The sequence below is a fragment of the Scyliorhinus canicula genome, chromosome 28 (genome assembly GCF_902713615.1).
Source record: "Scyliorhinus canicula chromosome 28, sScyCan1.1, whole genome shotgun sequence".
Classification (NCBI taxonomy): Eukaryota; Metazoa; Chordata; class Chondrichthyes; order Carcharhiniformes; family Scyliorhinidae; genus Scyliorhinus; species Scyliorhinus canicula.
Window position 1 is genome coordinate 4,812,719 of NC_052173.1, and position 22,046 is coordinate 4,834,764.

At 48.7% G+C, this 22,046-nt stretch overlaps 1 protein-coding gene and 1 long non-coding RNA gene across 4 annotated transcripts in view; one reads left to right on the plus strand and one right to left on the minus strand.

Moving 5' to 3' along the window:
* The window catches only part of LOC119958258, a 55,860-nt gene extending 55,037 nt beyond the window's left edge, over window positions 1–823 (minus strand). The window contains exon 1 of the long non-coding RNA XR_005458990.1: window positions 742–823. This is a non-coding gene — a long non-coding RNA (uncharacterized LOC119958258). The remainder of the gene's footprint in view (window positions 1–741) is intronic.
* slc26a10 (solute carrier family 26 member 10) overlaps window positions 808–22,046 on the plus strand; it is a 127,800-nt gene continuing 106,561 nt past the window's right edge. Inside the window, exon 1 of one of the 3 annotated variants that reach the window (XM_038786695.1) lies at window positions 808–1,390. Coding sequence is in view for 1 of the 3 variants with exons in the window: in XM_038786694.1 (XP_038642622.1) it covers window positions 13,110–13,374 (265 nt within the window). In the remaining 2 variants the exon portion in view is untranslated. Of the gene's footprint in view, window positions 1,391–13,109; window positions 13,375–22,046 lie in introns of those variants that run through there. The other 2 variants (XM_038786696.1, XM_038786694.1) reach the window with 2 other exon arrangements.

A 22,046-nucleotide genomic window follows, 5' to 3' on the forward strand; every position in this document is an offset into this window, starting at 1 on the left:
TCCCAGGTTCGATTCCCGGCTTGGGTCACTGTCTGTGCGGAGTCTGCACATCCTCCCCGTGTGTGCGTGGGTTTCCTCCGGGTGTTCCGGTTTCCTCCCACAGTCCAAAGATGTGTAGGTTAGGGTGGATTGGCCAGGATAAACTGCCCTTAGTGTCCAAAGATGTGCAGGTTAGGTGGATTGGCCATGATAAATTGCCCTTAGTGTCCTAAATTGCCCTTAGTGTTGGGTGGGGTTACTGGGTTATGGGGATAAGGTGAGGTGTGGACCTTGGGTAGGGTGCTCTTTCCAAGAGCCGGTGCAGACTCGATGGGCCGAATGGCCTCCTTCTGCACTGTAAATTTGATGAATTTCAAGAAAGAGAGTTCCAATCTCCATCGCTTTGCCCTTACTGCAGCACTCGGGCAGCTTGCCAATCAGGGGGTGAGGGTGTAGGGTAGGCAGGGAGGGCGGGAGAGGGGCAGGGTAACTCAAAGCCACCTCCGCCCACACCTCTCCTGGCCCGAGAAGAGTTGGCGGTGCTCTACTCTTGTCGTTGCTGTCTTCAGGGCCCGCTGCAGCCGATATCCCCGACCAATGGCTGGGGCTCCTCCGATACATACCCCACCAATTGGCTTTGAGTGCGAATGAGAACCCCTCCAATCCAGGTGGCTCTGCGAGGCAACAGTGCTAACCACTGTGCCACCCAATTGCACTGGGTCATCACTTAAAGAACGCAATCTCCCCACATTTCCCTCTCACCTTTACCCTCTGTTTCAGTGCCGCTGCATTGAGTAGGAAGGGGCAGCAAGTTCCTCGGTTTTCCGGGTGCTGGGGTTGGGGGGAGACCAGCGTCTCAGGCAGTCCGCCCCCACCCACTCGTCTTGCCATGGGGCGGGACTCTCCAGCCCGACAACGGAAATTCCCGCCCGAAGTCGACCGGCCGTCAAATGACCCGTCCTGCCCGTGCCGATTACCACGACAGGCGGGGTTGAAAGATTTACCCCTTTGTTTCAGTTTCAATTTGCAGGTATCACGTTTATCAAAGATGTTCATGTCTTCCCTCCATCCCCATCAGCGCCAAATGCAGGCCTAATGAGGCGTACCGACAGATTGGCAAGAGATGCCACCTTTTCTGTCATTATCGCTTCCTAACTCCGGGGCACTATTTGCGCCAACCCTGAATGGGCTTTCAGCCATTTTAGGCAGGTACAGTTGGTCACATTAGACACTTTGGTCAAGAGAGAGAAGATGGCTCTTATTGATATGACCGTTGAAGCATTAGTGGAGGCATCTGGATGGACGGCTGTGGCCCTGCGGTATCCAAGTCGCTCCAGAGTTTTGAGCGCGCATTCCAGGCGGACACAGCCCGAGGGAATGCCACTTTCTGAGGTGCCTTCTTTCCGATAAGGTACTAAATGGAGTCTTTCTCTGCCTTCTCAGCTGGGAGGTGAGAGATTATCAGGTTTACTACCGCGAAGGTCACCCAAAAGGCAGAAGATTTCAGATTGCATAAAAAAACATTTGAAACCCCGTTATCAAATTTAATTTGGGCCTTCTCTGCTCGAAGGAGAGAAGCCCAATATCTCGAGTCTCTCTGTATAACAGTATTACTGTGATCCCGACCAGACCCCAACAGTGACTCAGAGACTGTAAGGAAAGGCTACGTCGCTCCAATAGTGACTTCACAAAGAAATAGGGATTTGGTATTATGCCCCCCTGGGCTAGTGCGCGGTCAATTCCAGCCCGACAGGCTGGAATTAGCCAATAATTTGTATGCAATTTGCAGAATCTTAGACTGCTCAATAAGTTACAGCCACCAGAATCTCCAAAGTGGTGCACGTGAAACTGAACCCAGGGAGAGGCCATATTCGGGATGTCAGACCAGCCGGGGTTGGAAACGGGTGTGGAGGCCAGATGTAGCCTTCGTCTCGTTGATTGGCCGAAGGTGGATTCTGTTAGGGTGGAGATCAACCTCTCCATCTGTGCCCTGGCGGGGCGGGGGGGGGGGGGGGGACCTGCTGGAATTCTTGACTCTTGAGAAGGTCAAATTTGAACTGAGGGGAAGGATGGAGGGGTTCTACAATTCATGGGCGTTATTCATTATGCACTTTCGAGATTTGGATCACATCGAACATTAGGGGGGTTGGTGGCTGGGAGGGTTGGGGAGGGGGACTGTGTGTGTTAATGGTGACTATGGGTGATTCCTGATTCCTTTTTGTCATTTGTTTATGTTAACATGCGGGCCAATGTTTGGGGGTTTGGTGGGAGGATGGGATCGTTGTTATTGATATGGGGATTGACATTGCATTCGTTACTGATTATTGTTTATTGATGGGTGCAAATTTGGGAGAAAATGTGAAAAAGGAAGAGAATAAAAATATTTTTAAAAGTTATAGCCACCAGGGTTGTAAGTTGAACACAATAATAGTTTATTTATAACAGAAATAACGTTGGAATGTGCAATAATCACAACGGGATAACGGCCAGCTAATCTACTATGCCCCACTTTAACCATCTCACCCTCTACCCGAACACAGAGAATAATAAGAATAATAATCTTCATTATTGTCACAAGTAGGCTTACATTAACACTGCAATGAAGTTACTGTGAAAATCCCCTAGTCGCCACATTCCGGCGCCTGTTCGGGTACACAGAGGGAGAATTCAGAATGTCCAATTCACCTAACAAGCACATCTTTCGGGACTTGTGGGAGGAAACCGGAGCACCCGGAGGAAACCCACGCCGACACGGGGAGAACGTGCAGACTCCGCACAGTGACCCAAGCCGGGAATCGAACCTGGGTCCCTTGCGCTGTGAAGCAACAGTGCTTAAAATACACATTTGTGTGCTCCTGAAAATGAACTAGTCTTCCTGGGGTTTCCTCTGACGTTGACGAGAAAAATTGGAGATGTTTTTTAAAAACCTGTTTTGAAAACCTTTGAAACATAACAGAAGTTTGTGATGTCACCCACTTGAGAGTGGGGTTATGCAACATGTATGTGTCCTTGTGTGCACTATGCACCCAATGATCTGCTGTAGGCAAGCAGACCTTCCTCCCAGGATGCTGAGTGATTGAAGCCACTGATGTAGTGTTAGCGACGATCTCCTGGTTGCAGCATTCGGTCAGTACTCCCAGACAATAGGATTTTCTCTGGAGTGCCACTTTAACTTTTATTAACCTGGGCCCTCACACAAAGGATCAGCCTCAGACCTGTTTTCCTGAAGACTTTCTTTCCACCTCAGCCCAGCTCCAGCCTGGGTTTTAAACTTAATTGGTTTCTCGTGTCCCCAGAATAACCCCTAGCCTTACTGAGGAAAGAACAGTGACAGTCTGGGTGTCACAGAGAGGTTTCAACATTTCAGAGCGATAAACGCAAAGAGCTTCCTCCAGCTCTGTGTTCAAAACAAAGCTAACACTTGAAACACAGTCCCATAGAGGGAGGAATGTTCCAAAGACAGCCCAATCAGCAGGAGCCATTGACAGGGCCTGGCAATCTGAGTTAGTCCATTGTCGATTGTCCTAAAAACCCATCTGGGGTAATACTCAACTAAACATGCGTTTCGGACAAATGCCAGGTACCTTAGCTCACCCCATTGGTCACATCACCTTGCCAAGCTGACAAAAAATGTATTGAATCGACTCCACAGGAAACCCCCTTAATACAAACAAAATTTCTTTCGCCCAAGCTTTTACGATGCTTTAATTGCACCTTTCAAACCAGGATTCATTAAAAGCATGACAGCAGCAGTCAAACACACACTAACCCAGGTTGTTAACCCTTATTGCACCAAATATCTATAATATATCTGAAATTCATACATACATCACAGTATTCCCTCACCTCTATAAATCTCCCTCCTGAGTGTAGTGCCCAGAATTGAATATAACATCCAGCTGGGACCAAGCTAATGTTTTATGTAGATTTAGCTGCATTTCGCAGATTTTTCTTCATTCGTCCATGGGATGTGGGCACCGTTGGCTGCGTCAGCATTTGCTGCCCATCCCTCAGGGTATTTAAGAGCCAACCACATTGCTGTGGGTCTGGAGTCAACAGAGTTCCCATCCGAAAGAGGCATTGTGAACCAGATGGGTTTTTACGACAAGCGACAATGGTTCCATGGTCATCTTTAGACATTTAATTCCAGATTTTTAGTGAATTCATATTTCTCCATTTGCACTGGTGGGATTCGAACCTGTGTTCCCACAGCATTATTTTGCATGTCTGGATTGCTAGTCCAGGCAATCACCCCCCACTTTGATTTGATTTGATTTGATTTATTGTCACATGTACCGAAGTAAAGTGAAAAGTATTTTTCTGCGGCCGAGGGAACGTACACAGTACGTACATAGTAGACAAAAGAATAATCAACAGAGTACATTGATAAATGGTACATCGACAAATAGTGATCGGTTACAGTGTGGAACAAGGGGCCAAACAAAGCAAATACATGAGCAAGAGCAGCATAGAGCGTCGTGAATAGTGTTCTTACAGGGAACAGATCAGTCCGAGGGGGAGTCGTTGAGGAGTCTAGTAGCTGTGGGGAAGAAGGTGTTCCGATGTCTGATGGAAGGGTCTGGAAGAAGGCAAAGCCTGGGTGGGAGGGGTCTCTGACAAAGCTGTCTGCCTTCCTGAGGCAGCGGGAGGTGGAGACAGACTCAATGTGCGGGTGGAAAGCTTGTGTGATGCATTGGGCTGAGTTCACCACACTCTGCAGTTTCTTGCGATCTTGGACCGAGCAGTTGCCATACCAACCTGTGATACAGCCGGATAGGATGCTCGCTATGTCGATGCAGACATGCCGACGTAGGTGGTAAGAGGGGGAGAGTGCCCTAGTCAGCAATACTGCAGAACCTTGCCAAACGTAGCCATGGACCAACCCAGAGGCCCATTGTCTCCATCTGTATTGGTGGGTCCCCCGAGCATTACCCTGGGTCGCTGGGTTACTAATCCAGAGACAATACCATTATGCAACAGCCTCCCCAGTCCTGGGATACCTGGGAACCCCACCACCTGGAGGTTCCCCTCCAAGTCACTCACCATCCTGACTTGGAAATATATCGGCCGTTCCTTCACTGTCGCTGGGGCAACATCCTGGAACTCTCGCCCTAACAGCACTGTGGGTGTACCTACACCACACGGACTGCAGCGGTTCAAGAAGGCGGCTCACCCCCACCTTCTCAAGGGGCAATTAGGGATGGACAATAAACACTGATCTAGCCAGCGTAAATAAATAGCAATTTAAAATTGGGGAAAGGTGGGGACCTTGCCAGGTTCCTCTCACGCAGCTCTGACCAACTAGTTTGAGGAAAGAGGCCTAGCTGGTAGGCCTGTGCTCTCATGCCAACCCGGTTGGCAATGGGTAGGTGGACTCCTGGCTTGCAAGGGTGGAATCGGTTAATCGTGACTGGCGGCAGGTGAGTGTGTTTCAGATTGTTCAGAGGATGTTGAAGCACAATCAACGTTTTGCTTTCACGAACCTTTTGTGAAGGTCCAGGTCACGTAAACCACGAAACTATGACATCATCCTTCCAGGCTGCTCTGAAACCAAGTACTGAGACCTTCCAGACCTGCAGTCGTATATCAGTCAATGACTCATAACATCAAAGGAACAGAAGGAAACACACAAGAATCATTAGACTGATATAATGGGTCATTTAGAAAAACAATCCAGGTTGAATGCATTTAATTGAATGGCATTGAATTTATTCGTAAACTGTCAATCTGAGCGTGATCTTGTTTATTATGTTGGAAACCAAACAGGAAATAAGATGGTGACAGGCGCTCGCCAACATTTGGCCTGCTTGCCCAGGTGAATCGTCCATGTGAGGGCAGCTGGCATGCGGCCCCTTTCCTGCGTCACTCGGGCGTGGCATATTTGGCCCAGGAATTGAGTCTACCAGCCTCTGTTGGGCATGTCCAAAACGTGGACCGGACCCTCATTAAATGGATGGGAAATCGGGAGTAGCTTGTGCCTGATTGTGCTCATGATTCTGCCCCTTTGCTAACCCCTGTGTCGCTTGGAGAACGCATTCGCCCCTTCAAATGGTGCCTTCTTGGGAATGGGCGGTGGGCATTAACTTGGAGAATGAAGCACTTTTCTGTTTTGAGTGCTCTCGGGTCAGCCTAACCTTTTATCCCTTTCTACCTCATTTGTGTTTATCGGACTTCCTTTGAAATTCATCTGTTATTTACATCAGCTACTCTCTGTGGGAACAAATTCCACAATCTCCCCATTCTCCGGGCAAAGGCGTTCCCGATTCGCTTTATGAGTGACAATCTTATATTCATGCCATCTCACTTGGGACTCAAACTACCCTTGGGGCCCAGCTACCCTTCCACCTCACAACCCATCTCTTCCCTTAAGCTTTTGGCCGGTTGTCCCGATCTCTTCCTCGGAATTCACTTCTTGCCTATTCCGACTTCGAAGTGGGTTTCGCCCGTGGGATCTTGGCTTACCATTGGCCCTGGTCGGTCATGTGCCTCTCGACCGATTGGTTGAGACCAGTCATGTGACGGCTCTCCGATTGGTCGAGAGGCTGAGTTAACCATGCCTCCATGCCGAGGTATAAATAGTCAGAATGCCCGGCGGTCGGCCATTTACTGTAGTCGACCGCAGGGCTAACTTCTAGCTTATTAAAGCCTAACTTTTGTACAGCAACTCGTCTCGCGTTCAATTGATGGTTCATCACCCCCCTACCCCATCCCCCGCAAGTTGGCGGGAGGCGAGTGAGGAGGGAGTTGTAGAGTGCACATGTTTGCACTGGGGCAGCGCCTCATATGGGGTACCCACCCTTGCCCCAATTGAGTGGCCAATTAACGGTCACTTTAGAGCCGTTTCCCGCCCAGCGTCATACATTACGGATGGCAGTTCGGGACGGAATCCCATAAATACACAAAGTTCAATCCTTAACCGTCTTCTTACGGCCCAGTGACCTCCGAACTTCCCTCTTGTTCCCCCAGCCTATCCCCCGAAACCTCAATCACCTTCCCTCGTGTTCCCCAGATAAACAAAGGAATGACAAAATTGATAACGAATTAAGCACGTTTTTCAACTCACTGTGCAGTAAGAGAACCCTCGCTGTTCTAGCCTTAGGCCATGTGTTCGAGCCCCACAGCAGAGACTTCAAACCAAAACTGAGGGAAGGCTGCACTGCCAGAGGTGCTATCTTTCGGATGAACCATTAAGCTGAGGCCCTGTCAACCCCTCAGGTTGACAGAGTTCAAAGTGGAGCTCTCCGCGGTGTCCTGACAAACAATTATTCCCTCAATCAGCATCCTGCTGGCAAATGTGCTGTTTGTGGGATCTTCCTGTGCACAGATTGGCCGCCGCACCGCCTACATTATTTCAGGACTTCAAAAACTGCGTCATTCACTGCAAAGCGGTAGTGGACATTTTGCGGCCACGCAAAGCGTTGTGTGCGTGTAAATCTTTCTCTCTTTCTTTGCGCCACCAGTCAGTGCAAAAATGAGGAGGGCCAGAATCCCGTGAGCTTTTTCCACGAATGATCACTCCCAAACAGGGAGCAGCAATAGTGCGATGCGGAGGTCAAGGCAATCACGGATCTGCAATTTCCCGGCCTGCCCAATGAGAAAACTATTGACCTACTTTTGTAGGTCATCTGCAAGTTTGCAGATGATACTAAGATTGGTGGAGTTGCAGAAAGCGAGGGGGACTGTCAGAGAATAGTAGGGCAGCACGGTAGCATAGTGGTTAGCACAATTGCTTCACAGCTCCAAGGTCCCAGGTTCTATTCCGGCTTGGGTCACTGTCTGTGCGGAGTCTGCACATCCTCCCCGTGTGTGCGTGGGTTTCCTCCGGGTGCTCCGGTTTCCTCCCACAGTCCAAAGATGTGCAGGTTAGGTGGATTGGCCATGATAAATTGCCCTTAGTATTCAAAATTGCCCTTAGTGTTGGGTGGGGTTACTGGGTTATGGGGATAGGGTGGAGGTATTGACCTTGGGTAGGGTGCTCTTTCCAAGAGCCGGTGCAGACTCGATGGGCTGAATGGCCTCCTTCTGCACTGTAAATTCTATGATAAATTCTATGATAAATGCGAGGTGATACATTTTGGAAGATCTAATTCAGGAGCAGAATATACGGTCAATGGAAGAGTCCTGGGGAAAATTGATGTACAGAGAGATCTGGGAGTTCAGGTCCATTGTACCCTGAAGGTGGCAATGCAGGTCGATAGAGTGGTCAAGAAGGCATACAGCATGCTTGCTTTCATCGGACGGGGTATTGAGTACAAGAGTCGGCAGGTCATATTACAGTTAAAAAGGACTTTGGTTAGGCCACATTTGGAATACTGCATGCAGTTCTGGTCGCCACATTACCAGAAGGATGTGGATGCTTTAGAGAGGGTGCAGAGGAAGTTCACCAGGATGTTGTCTGGTATGGAGGGTGCTAGCTATGAAGAAAGGTTGAGTAGATTAGGATTGTTTTTGTTGGAAAGACAGAGGTTGAGGGGGGACCTGATTGAGGTCTACAAAATTATGAGAGGTATGGACAGAGTGGATAACAACAAGCTTTTCCCAAGAGTGGGGGTGTCAATTACAAGGGGGTCACAATTTCAAGGTGAGAGGGGGAAAGTTTAAGGGAGATGTGCGTGGAAAGTTTTTTACGCAAAGGGTGGTGGGTGCCTGGAACGCTTTGCCAGCGGAGGTGGTAGAGGCGGGCATGATAGCATCATTTAAGAGGCATCTAGACAGATATATGAACGGGCGGGGAACAGAGGGAAGTAGACCTTGGAAAATAGGCGACAGGTTTAGATAAAGGATCTGGATTGGCGCAGGCTGGGAGGGCCGAAGGGCCTGTTCCTGTGCTGTAATTTTCTTTGTTCTTTGTTCTTTGTTCTACTTGGCATTGTCCCTGCGTGAGTCAATTGGGCATCTGGTTCCCCAGTTACTCAGGGAAGGGCCGATTCGCAGAACAGAAATGCAGCTGAAAGGGACGATGGCCAAGGTGGGCCCGTAGATCTCAAACCCTTGCTTTAGTTCCCGAAAGCCATACACAGGAAGGAGGTTGGGTGGGTCTATGGAGTGCTCTTTCCAAGAATGAATGAGATAAGTAAGGTCTGTTCCTGAGAACAATAAGAAAGATGATAATTGCACCTGGAAACCCATCCGTGGGAATGTTTGTTCAGCCAGGAAGCAAGACGGTAGCTGAAGGAGCCCGGTGTATCTATGAAGACAGGTTAGCAACATGTACGGGGGGGGGGGGGGGGGGGGGGGGGGGGGGGGATCAGGAGCTGATGAGGGAGCCTCCATCACTGACCCTCATCCCAATGTCTGCACCCCTTCCTGAAGATGGAATGCAAGGAACTGAGCACAATGCCATTAATGGTATGTTAGTTCCATTGTTCAGATACACAGGTCCATTGCTTAATTAAGTACATAGAAGAATAGAACATTACAGCGCAGTACGGGCCCTTCGGCCCTCGATGTTGCGCCGACCTGTGAAACCATCTTAAGCCTATCTGACCTACACTATTCCATTTTCATCCATATGTCTATCCAGTGACCACTTAAATGCCCTTAAAGTTGGCGAGTCTACTACTGTTGCAGGCAGGGCGTTCCACACCCCTACTACTCTCTGAGTAAAGAAACTGCCTCTGACATCTGTCCTATAACTACCACCCCTCAATTTAAAGCTATGTCCCCTCGTGTTGGTCATCACCATCCAAGGAAAGAGACTCTCACTGTCCACCCTATCTAACCCTCTGACTATCTTATATGTCTCTATTAAGTCACCTCTCAGCCTTCTCCTCTCTAACGAAAACAACCTCAAGTCCCTGAGCCTTTCCTCGTAAGACCTTCCCTCCATACCAGGCAACATCCTAGTAAATCTCCTCTGAACCCTTTCCAAAGCTTCCACATCCTTCCTATAATGTGGTGACCAGAACTGCACGCAGTACTCCAGGAGCGGCCGCACCAGAGTTATGTACAGCTGCAGCATGACCTTGTGGCTCCGAAACTCAATCCCCCTACTGATAAAGGCTAGCACACCATATGCCTTCTTAACAGCCCTATTAAACTGGGTGGCAACTTTCAGGGATTTATGTACCTGGATGCCGAGATCTCTCTGTTCATCTACACTACCAAGAATCTTGCCATTAGTCCAGTACTCTGCATTCCTGTTACTCCTTCCAAAGTGAACCACCTCACACTTTTCCGCATTAAACTCCATCTGCCACCTCTCAGCCCAGCTCTACCTCGAGCACTTGTAAAGGGAGACAGCTGCTAGATCTATGTAATGCTGCATTCTGCAAATAAGCCAACTATCAAGAAAAGGATTTGTGTTCAATTTCATATTTCGCCACCTGGCTTGGGATCAAACTGACAATAGGCATTAAAATATTGGTCCCATTGGGTGGCAAGTAACAAATAAGAAGGCGGAGAAGCCGTGCTCTCAGCAGATTGAAGGGGGGGGGGGGATTGGAAGAATTTTATTCACACTGGCTGTTGGGACATGGAAAGCTTTGTCACAGATGGTGATTGAGGTAGAGGCTAGTGTCATCTAGGAGTGAAATGGGACGTGGGAGAAAGATCAATGGAATCAAGGAGTCCACTCCATGTAAAAGAGTTGTCACCGAAACAGAGGCAATGGGTCACCTACTGTGCTGCACCTTTTACAGGATTGACGACATCTTCAGTCAGTAATTCTGCCCGCTCCACCGTCAGGGCCCCCCCCCCGTTATAAAATAGGCCAACATAACGCAAGTGGACTCAGATACGGGAGTGGAACCCGAAGCCAATCACTCTTCCATCAACAATCGATCGAGCGCACGGCAGTTACTTCTATAGGCTCCTGCGGTTCTTTGGCCAGAATGGCATGTCCCCTCAGGGAGCAGGAAGAAAATCCTTGGCTTCTCCATGGGGCAGGAAAAGCCGGGTTTGACACCGGAACCCACCCCATTTTCTGACCCATGAGCAAAGGTCAAGGGTCAGGTCCAAGGCAACTGGCAGGTTCCACTTTTGGGGTCAAGTTAAACGGGACCCTCGATACTGGGAACCCTTTCTGCAGTGGCAGTCTGACATTATTCCTTTTGAACCGTGAGCCATGGTTTGACAGTGACTTCCCCAATTCCTTTCCATCTGGTGAATACTGGACTGCAGTAAACTGGGAGAATACTGGGAGGACACTGTTGGAACGTTTCAGAAGGCTAACCAGAAGAGGGAAACTGGATTCACAGAGATAGCTGAATTTGAAACATTCCACGGGGGCTTAAATTCTGTTGCTACTGTCTGGTTAATGGGCGTTTTGACGTTGGCGTGGGGACACAGCCCCATTATTGGAGAATCCAGCCCTTGGTCTCGCAGAGAATCATGGGATATGAGAAGCGAGCTGGAAAATGGAGTCAAAGTCCAGGATCAGTGATGAGTGTGTTGAATGGGCTAACAAGCTCTATGGCCCGAATGGTCTACTCCTTCTATTTCTTCTGTTGGTACGATTTGATTTGATTTAATTTATTGTCACATGTACCGAAGTACAGAGAAAAGTATTTTTCTGCGGCCGAGGGAACGTACACAGTCCGTACTACTACCACGTCCACAAGGTGTATTCCCGAATAGACTACCTTGTGGTGAGTAGGGACCTGCTGGCCGGAATGGTGGGGGCAGAATACTCGGCAATTGCCATATCGGACCATGCTCCGCACTGGGTAGACCTGCAGTTTTGTAAGGACAGCTTTCAGCGCCCACCATGGAGGCTGGAAGTTGGATTACTCGCGGACGAGGCGGTGTGTGAGAGGCTGAGGAAATGCATGCAGAATTACCTGCAGGTGAACGATACTGGAGAAGTCTTGGCAGCGGTGCTCTGGGACAATTACTAGGGGTCATGAGTTCAAGGTGAGAGGGGAAAAGTTTAAGGAAGATATGCGTGGAAAGTTCTTTACGCGGAGGGTGGTGGGTGCCTGGAACACATTGCCGGCGGAGGTGGTAGAGGCGGGTACGATAGCATCATTTAAGATGTATCTCAACAAGTACATGAATGGGCAGGGAGCAGAGGGATACAGCTCCTTAGAAAATAGGCAACAGTTTTAGAAAGAGGATCCGGATCGGCGCAGGCTTGGAGGGCCAAAGGGCCTGTTCCTGTGCTGTAATTTTTCTTTGTTCTTTGTACATAGTAGACACAAGAATAATCAACAAATGGTACATCGACAAACAGTGATTGGTTACAGTGCGGAACAAGGGGCCAAACAAAGCAAATACATGAGCAAGAGCAGCATAGGGCATCGTGCATAGTGTTCTTACAGGGAACAGATCAGATGTAGTGCTACTTATAAATCTAACCTGCAATTGAGGTGCTTCACTGCACTTATAGTACGGTAATGAAAGAAATGTAACTTAATTGGATTTTATATAAGGTTAAATTTGAACTCCAAAATGTGATGTTACAAGTTTTGTGAATATTCATACAGCAGAAATGCATTCAGCAGTGGCCGGGCACAAAGACTGGAAACTCCTCTGTGTTGAATGCGATTCTATTCCTGAGGACTGAACTCATTAGCACTCACTGTGCAAAGGTTAATCTTTCTGCATTATTTCCACCATCGAGGACAATGGAAACCATGCCACATTTATCCAGCCAGTTTCGGCTGTAAGACATACTCTGAGATCATAGCTCAATAGACAGGGGGTGAAAGATTTCTCGTTGCAACCCTCGTGTGGACCAGGCGCAGTTTGGCTGCTGACCTTATCCATCATCACTCTCTGCCTTGCACAGGGTGGTGGTGGGGGGGCTGAAATGTGTTCCAATTGGCTGCAGCCAGCCTAACGTCAGTCACAGGGCCAGTTAAATCTGCCCACCGCCCACATCATGCAACTTACTGAAGCCAGGTATTCGCAACAGGTACAGAGAGCGAGAGAAGGGAAGGCACTTTGCCTCATTAAAAACGTCCAGTGCACTTCTTGCAGAGTTAGACCCCCCCTTCCTCCCCAGGAATGTTATAAATGATAAACGCCTTCAGGAAGTCTATGTCTTGTCACTCCCCATGTTGCCATAGGCTGGAGACAGTCACAGGAAAAAGCAGAGAGGGACTGACGGGCTTACACAAATAGGAGCCCATACTCTCTCTCTCTCTCTCTCTCCCTTTGGACTCTGCAGAGAGGCTCAGGGACGCAGAATGAGTGGGGTGGCCATCTATCGCCCCGTTTACACAGAGGATCGCTTCGAACAGCGTTTCAGCAGACCCAAGGAAGATGAGAAAATGACGCACAGCTTGCGGCAGCAGGCCAGGAGGAGTTGTGTCTGCTCGCGGAATACGTGGGCACGTTTCTTCAAAGAGCGCCTGCCTTGCCTCACCTGGTTACCCCGGTACAAGATCAAGCGATGGCTGACTGGGGACATTATCGCAGGTCTGACCGTGGGAATAATCCACATCCCACAAGGTAAACAACCTTGAATCATTATCCCTCGTTCTTTAAACACACTGTGCGGAGTCTGCACGTTCTCCCCGTGTCTGCGTGGGTTTCCTCCGGGTGCTCCGATTTCCTCCCATAGTCCAAAGACGTGCTGTTAGGTGGATTGGCCGTGTTAAATTGTCCCTTAGTGTCCAAAGATGTACAGGTTAGGTGGATTGGCCATGCTAAATTGTCCCTTAGTGTCCAAAGATGTACAGGTTAGGTGGATTGGCCATGTTAAATTGTCCCTTAGTGTCCAAAGATGTGCAGGTTAGGTGGATTGGCCATGCTAAATTGCCCCTTAGTGTCCAAAGATGTGCAGGTTAGGTGGATTGGCCATGTTAAATTGTCCCTTAGTGTCCAAAGATGTGCAGGTTAGGTGGATTGACCATGCTAAATTGTCCCTTAGTGTCCAAAGATGTGCAGGTTAGATGGGTTGGCCATGTTAAATTGCCCCTCAGTGTCCAAAGATGTGCAGGTTAGATGGGTTGGCCATGATAAATTGTCCCTTAAATTGGGAGGTGGGGGGGGGAGAGCGGGGAGGAATGAAGCTCAGAAGCCAATCTTCCTGCGTGTTTGGAGCCTCACGAGCCGAGCTTCAGATGTCGACACGGGTGGGGGGGGGCTGGGCAGGAGTGGCATCGGCCACTTGCTCGGAAGCAGAGAGGGGAAATCGGAGGAAGCTTGATCACCGGGTAATATTTCCTTCTCTCTTCGCGGCCAACTCCGGAATCTGATCTCGGAAGGGATCAATCAACATGTCTTTCAGTTGGCTTGATATACAAGCACGAGGCAGGTGAATGCGGCAGGACAGATAGAACATAGAACGATACAGCGCAGTACAGGCCCTTCGGCCCTCGATGTTGCACCGACATGGAAAAAAAACTAAAGGCCATCTAACCTACACTATGCCCTTATCATCCATATGCTTATCCAATAAACTTTTAAATGCCCTCAATGTTGGCGAGTTCACTACTGTTGCAGGTAGGGCATTCCACGGCCTCACCACTCTTTGCGTAAAAAACCCACCTCTGACCTCTGTCCTATATCTATTACCCCTCAATTTAAGGCTATGTCCCCTCGTGCTAGCCACCCCCATCAGACACAGACAGAGAAGGCTCTCTCTGTCCACCCTATCTAACCCTCTGATCATTTTGTATGCCTCTATTAAGTCACCTCTTAACCTTCTTCTCTCTAACGAAAACAACCTCAAGTCCATCAGCCTTTCCTCATAAGATTTTCCCTCCATACCAGGCAACATCCTGATAAATCTCCTCTGCACCCGTTCCAAAGCTTCCACGTCCTTCCTATAATGAGGCGACCAGAACTGTACGCAATACTCCAAATGCGGCCGTACTAGAGTTTTGTACAACTGCAACATGACCTCATGGCTCCGGAACTCAATCCCTCTACCAATAAAGGCCAACACACCATAGGCCTTCTTCACAACCCTATCAACCTGAGTGGCAACTTTCAGGGATCTATGTACATGGACACCGAGATCCCTCTGCTCATCCACACTACCAAGAATTTTACCATTAGCCAAATATTCCGCATTCCTGTTATTCTTTCCAAAGTGAATCACCTCACACTTAGAACAGTACAGCACAGAACAGGCCCTTCAGCCCTCGATGTTGTGCCGAGGAATGACCACCCTACTTAAACCCACATAACCCTTACACTACGGGCAATTTAGCATGGCCAATCCACCTAACCCGCACATCTTTGGACTGTGGGAGGAAACCGGAGCACCCGGAGGAAACCCACGCACACACAGGGAGGACGTGCAGACTCCACACAGACAGTGACCCAGCCGGGAATCGAACCTGGGACCCTGGAGCTGTGAAGCATTGATGCTAACCACCATGCTACCGTGAGGCCCCTTCTCCACATTAAACTCCATTTGCCACCTCTCAGCCCAGCTCTGCAGCTTATCTATGTCCCTCTGTAACCTGCAACATCCTTCCGCACTGTCTACAACTCCACCGACTTTAGTGTCGTCTGCAAATTTACTCACCCATCCTTCTGCTCCCTCCTCTAGGTCATTTATAAAAATGACAAACAGCAACGGCCCCAGAACAGATCCTTGTGGTACGCCACTCGTAACTGAACTCCATTCTGAACATTTCCCATCAACTACCACTCTCTGTCTTCTTTCAACTAGCCAATTTCTGATCCACATCTCTAAATCACCCTCAATCCCCAGCCTCCGTATTTTCTGCAATAGCCGACCGTGGGGAACCTTATCAAATGCTTTACTGAAATCCATATACACCACATCAACTGCTCTACCCTCGTCTACCTGTTCAGTCACCTTCTCAAAGAACTCGATAAGGTTTGTGAGGCATGACCTACCCTTCACAAAACCATGCTGACTATCCCTAATCATATTATTCCTATCTAGATGATTATAAATCGTATCTTTTATAATCCTCTCCAAGACCTTACCCACCACAGACGTTAGGCTCACCGGCCTATAGTTACCGGGGTTATCTCTACTCCCCTTCTTGAACAAAGGGACCACATTTGCAATCCTCCAGAACTCTGGCACTATTCCTGTAGCCAATGATGACCTAAAAATCAAAGCCAAAGGCTCAGCAATCTCTTCCCTGGCTTCCCAGAGAATCCTAGGATAAATCCCATCCGGCCCCGGGGACTTATCTATTTTCACCTTGTCCAGAATTGCCAACACTTCTTCCCTACGCACCTCAATGCCATCTATTCTAATAGCCTGGGTCTCAGCATTCTCCTCCACAATATTATCTTTTTCTTGAGTGAATACTGACGAAAAGTATTCATTTAGTATCTCGCTTATCTCCTCAGCCTCCACACACAACTTCCCACCACTGTCCTTGACTGGCCCTACTCTTACCCTAGTCATTCTTTTATTCCTGACATACCTATAGAAAGCTTTTGGGTTTTCCTTGATCCTACCTGCCAAAGACTTCTCATGTCCCCTCCTTGCTCGTCTCAGCTCTCTCTTTAGATCCTTCCTCGCTTCCTTGTAACTATCAAGCACCCCAACTGAAACTTCATGCCTCATCTTCACATAGGCCTCCTTCTTCCTCTTAACAAGAGAGTCCACTTCTTTGGTAAACCACGGTTCCCTCGCTCGACCCCTCCCTCCCTGCCTGACTGGTACGTACTTATCAAGAACATGCAATAGCTGTTCCTTGAACAAGCTCCACATATCCAGTGTGCCCAACCCTTGCAGCCTACTTCTCCAACCAACACCTCCTAAGTCATGTCTAATGGCATCATAATTGCCCTTCCCCCAGCTATAACTCTTGCCCTGCGGGGTATACTTATCCCTTTCCATCACTAACGTAAAGGTCACCGAATTGTGGTCACTGTTTCCAAAGTGCTCACCTACCTCCAGATCTAACACCTGGCCTGGTTCATTACCCAAAACCAAATCCAATGTGGCCTCGCCTCTTGTTGGCCTGTCAACATATTGTGTCAGGAAACCCTCCTGCACACATTGTACAAAGAACGACCCATCTAATGTACTCGAACTATATCTTTTCCAGTCAATATTTGGAAAGTTAAAGTCTCCCATAACAACTACCCTGTTACTTTCGCTCTTTTCCAGAATCATCTTCGCCATCCTTTCCTCTACATCCCTAGAACTATTAGGTGGCCTATAGAAAACTCCCAACAGGGTGACCTCTCCTTTCCTGTTTCTAACCTCGGCCCATACTACCTCAGAAGAAGATATTGTAATAAAATGTTGGCAAGGGTTTGGCATGGGGGGGGGGGGGGGGGGGTGCGAGGAAGGCAGACAACATTGACAATATTAAGGGGAAGTTGAACAGGCAGTTGTTCAGGATGTTGTCAGTGGTGACCTGTGGAATTCTGTTACCGAGCTCTGCCACATTGCGGACTTTATTGTGATGTGAATTCCTGCATCACCGTGGGTAGCACAGTGATTAGCTCTACTGCCTCACAGCGCCAGGGCCCCAGGTTCGATTCCCCGCTGGGTCACTGTCTGTGTGGAGTCTGCACGTCCTCCCCGTGTGTGCGTGGGTTTCCTCCGGGTGCTCCGGTTTCCTCCCACAGTCCAAAGATGTGCAGGTTAGGTAGATTGGCCATGATAAATTGTCCCTTAGTGTCCAAAGATGTACAGGTTAGGTGGATTGGCCATGTTAAATTGTCCCTTAGCGTCCAAAGATGTGCAGGTTAGGTGGGTTGACCATGTTACTGTTGTCCCTTAGTGTCCAAAGATGTGCAGGTTAGGTGGATTGGCCATGTTAAGTTCCTTAGAATCAAAAAGTTAGTTATGGTTCCAGGGATAGGGTGAGGGTTAGGGTGCTGTTTCGGAGGGTTGGCGCAGACTTGATGGGCCGAATGGCCTCCTTCTGCACTGTAGGGATTCTATGGATTGTAAAAAGGTCACCCTTGTGAAACACAACAAAACCCATCTGATTATATTTTCGGACGGTTGACGCATGGAGGTTAGCATAAATGCTTCACAGCTCCAGGGTTCCAGGTTCGATTCCCGGCTGGGTCACTGTCTGTGTGGAGTCTGCACGTCCTCCCCGTGTGTGCGTGGGTTTCCTCCGGGTGCTCCGGTTTCCTCCCACAGTCCAAAGATGTGCGGGTTAGGTGGATTGACCATGCTAAATTGCCCCTTAGTGTCCTAAAAAGTAAGGTTAAGGGGGGGATGGTTGGGTTACGGGTATAGGGTGGATACGTGGGTTTGAGTAGGGTGATCATGGCTCGGCACAACATTGAGGGCCGAAGGGCCTGTTCTGTGCTGTACTGTTCTGTGTTCTATGTACGGGGTAGCACGGTAGCACAGTGGTGAGCACAACGTCACAGCCCCAGGGTGCCAGGTTCGTTTCCTGGCTTGGGTCACTGTCTGTGCGGAGTCTGCACCTTCTCCCCGTGTCTGTGTGAGTTTCCTCCGGGTGCTCCGGTTTCCTCCCACAGTCCAAAGATGTACAGGTTAGGTGGATTGGCCGTGATAAATGATCCCTTAGTGTCCAAAGATGTGCAGGTTAGGTGGATTGGCCATGTTAAATTGCCCCTTAGAGTCCAAAGATGTGCAGGTTAGGTGGATTGGCCATGTTAAATTGTCCCTTAGTGTCCAAAGATGTGCAGGTTAGGTGGATTGGCCATGCTAAATTGTCCCTTAGTGTCCAAAGATGTGCAGGTTAGGTGGATTGGCCATGCTAAATTGTCCCTTAGTGTCCAAAGATGTGCAGGTTAGGTGGATTGGCCGTGATAAATTGTCCCTTAGTGTCCAAAGATGTACAGGTTAGGTGGATTAGCCATGTTAAATTGTCCCTTACTGCCCAAAGATGTGCAGGTTAGGTGGATTGGCCATGCTAAATTGTCCCTTAGTGTCCAAAGATGTACAGGTTAGGTGGATTGGCCATGCTAAATTGTCCTTAGTGTCCAAAGATGTACAGGTTAGGTGGATTGGCCATGTTAAATTGTCCCTTAGCGTCCAAAGATGTGCAGGTTAGGTGGATTGACCATGTTACTGTTGTCCCTTAGTGTCCAAAGATGTGCAGGTTAGGTGGATTGGCCATGTTAAGTTCCTTAGAATCAAAAAGTTAGTTATGGTTCCAGGGATAGGGTGAGGGTTAGGGTGCTGTTTCGGAGGGTTGGCGCAGACTTGATGGGCCGAATGGCCTCCTTCTGCACTGTAGGGATTCTATGGATTGTAAAAAGGTCACCCTTGTGAAACACAACAAAACCCATCTGATTATATTTTCGGACGGTTGACGCATGGAGGTTAGCATAAATGCTTCACAGCTCCAGGGTTCCAGGTTCGATTCCCGGCTGGGTCACTGTCTGTGTGGAGTCTGCACGTCCTCCCCGTGTGTGCGTGGGTTTCCTCCGGGTGCTCCGGTTTCCTCCCACAGTCCAAAGATGTGCGGGTTAGGTGGATTGACCATGCTAAATTGCCCCTTAGTGTCCTAAAAAGTAAGGTTAAGGGGGGGATGGTTGGGTTACGGGTATAGGGTGGATACGTGGGTTTGAGTAGGGTGATCATGGCTCGGCACAACATTGAGGGCCGAAGGGCCTGTTCTGTGCTGTACTGTTCTATGTTCTATGTACGGGGTAGCACGGTAGCACAGTGGTGAGCACAACGTCACAGCCCCAGGGTGCCAGGTTCGTTTCCTGGCTTGGGTCACTGTCTGTGCGGAGTCTGCACCTTCTCCCCGTGTCTGTGTGAGTTTCCTCCGGGTGCTCCGGTTTCCTCCCACAGTCCAAAGATGTACAGGTTAGGTGGATTGGCCGTGATAAATGATCCCTTAGTGTCCAAAGATGTGCAGGTTAGGTGGATTGGCCATGCTAAATTGTCCCTTAGTGTCCAAAGATGTGCAGGTTAGGTGGATTGGCCGTGATAAATGATCCCTTAGTGTCCAAAGATGTGTAGGTTAGGTGGATTGGCCATGTTAAATTGCCCCTTAGTGTCCAAAGATGTGCAGGTTAGGTGGATTTTCCATGTTAAATTGTCCCTTAGTGTCCAAAGATGTGCAGGTTAGGTGGATTGGCCGTGATAAATTGTCCCTTAGTGTCCAAAGATGTGCAGGTTAGGTGGATTGGCCATGTTAAATTGTCCCTTAGTGTCCAAAGATGTACAGGTTAGGTGGATTGGCCATGTTAAATTGTCCCTTAGTGTCCAAAGATGTGCAGGTTAGGTGGATTGGCCATGCTAAATTGTCCCTTAGTGTCCAAAGATGTGCAGGTTAGGTGGATTTTCCATGTTAAATTGTCCCTTAGTGTCCAAAGATGTGCAGGTTAGGTGGATTGGCCGTGATAAATTGTCCCTTAGTGTCCAAAGATGTGCAGGTTAGGTGGATTGGCCATGTTAAATTGTCCCTTAGTGTCCAAAGATGTACAGGTTAGGTGGATTGGCCATGTTAAATTGTCCCTTAGTGTCCAAAGATGTGCAGGTTAGGTGGATTGGCCATGCTAAATTGTCCCTTAGTGTCCAAAGATGTGCAGGTTAGGTGGATTGGCCATGCTAAATTGTCCCTTAGTGTCCAAAGATGTGCAGGTTAGGTGGATTGGCCATTTTAAATTGTCCCTTACTGCCCAAAGATGTGCAGGTTAGGTGGATTGGCCATGTTAAATTGTCCCTTAGTGTCCAAAACTGTGGGGTGGGGTTACTTTGTTATGGGTGTGGGTTTAAGGGGGGTGCTAATTCCAAGGGCCGGTGCAGACGTGATGGGCCGAATGGCCTTCTTCTGCACTGTAATTTGTGCGATTCTATGATATGATTGTATGCATGGAAATGATTACTGTGTGTTGAATAAAGGAAGCGCAAATGTGATGACGCGCGCGGCTATTTTCGGTTAGCCAATCGATGCATGGCAGACCTGTGTTGCCTGACACTGCACGGGCTACATGGCTTCCCCTCATTTCCCAACACACCTTTATGTCATTGCTGGAGTGTAGGACTGATTGCAGGACAAGGATTCATCACTGCTGGGTTCCGGCCTTTCACTCTTCAAATCCCATTGTCAACCTCCCACACATTTGGTCTTTATTATTTTATTAATTCACACCTACCCTCCGATAGAATCAGTCTTGGAAACCATCCAGGACAGCAAAATAAGGATATCACCTATGTCTGCCATATTTCTCTTTCGTTTATGAATGGTTTAATTTTGGTTTTGTTCTTTTGTGGGACGTGGGCCTCGCTGGTTCGGCCAGTATTTACTGTCCATCCCTCATTGCCCCTTGAGAAGGTGGGGCTGAGCTGCCTTCTTGAACCGCTACAGTCCATGTGGTAGGTACACCCACAGTGCTGTTAGGGAGGGAGTTCCAGGATGAGAGATTTGTCCAGTTTAGGGTGGACTTGGAGGACTGCAACCTCGACGCAATGGTGCCCTGCAAAATTGCTACTCCTGACCATGTCAGGGGACATGATCGCAGGGGTGGGAGATGGGGCGAAAGTGAATTGGGACAGTGTCTGCCAATCAGACACAGTGCTGGAGGAGGACCACATCGAGTTCATTTATTTCAAGCAGGTCTACAAGTGCTTTTTTTTTGGGTCACAATCTACCGTTCTGCAGCCTGGGATTTCTGTCGTTGGATTAAAGAGTGTGTTATCACAGGAAAGAAAACGCATTTGATGCGCGATCCATGAACACAGAAACGAAGGAGTAGTCCAAATCGAAGGCTTTAATCTACAAGAAGTGTGCCCAGCAGCAGGAGTACAGAAAGAACGGTGGCTGCTGGGAAACACGGGTTCTTATACTCCGCCTTGTAGGCGGAGCTACCTTTCTCTCGACCAATGAGAGGACAACACTTGGGCCAATGGGCAGCGAGCCTTCTACACCAATAGCAGCTCACACTCCCAGGTACCGTAGTGCCTCTAGTCATACTACCACAGCATTCAATAGCAAAACATTGAATTAGAATTTGCTCAAATACAACATTGCCGGTTTGTTTTATCGGTTACCCAGTTACAGCAAAAATAGAGGGATCAAAGGAAGAATCCAAAACAGTCATTATGCTCTCCACGCCTGAGTATTCCTCACCCACGACACGACACACTCAATACAGACTGGGAGCATTTGTTGCATTTCGCGGTCTCAACATTTACTTCCCTGGTGCAAAAGAAGCTTTCCCCTAAATTATAACTCTGAGATTCCTTCCTCATGTTTGATTTCTCAAATTGAACCACGCTGCACATC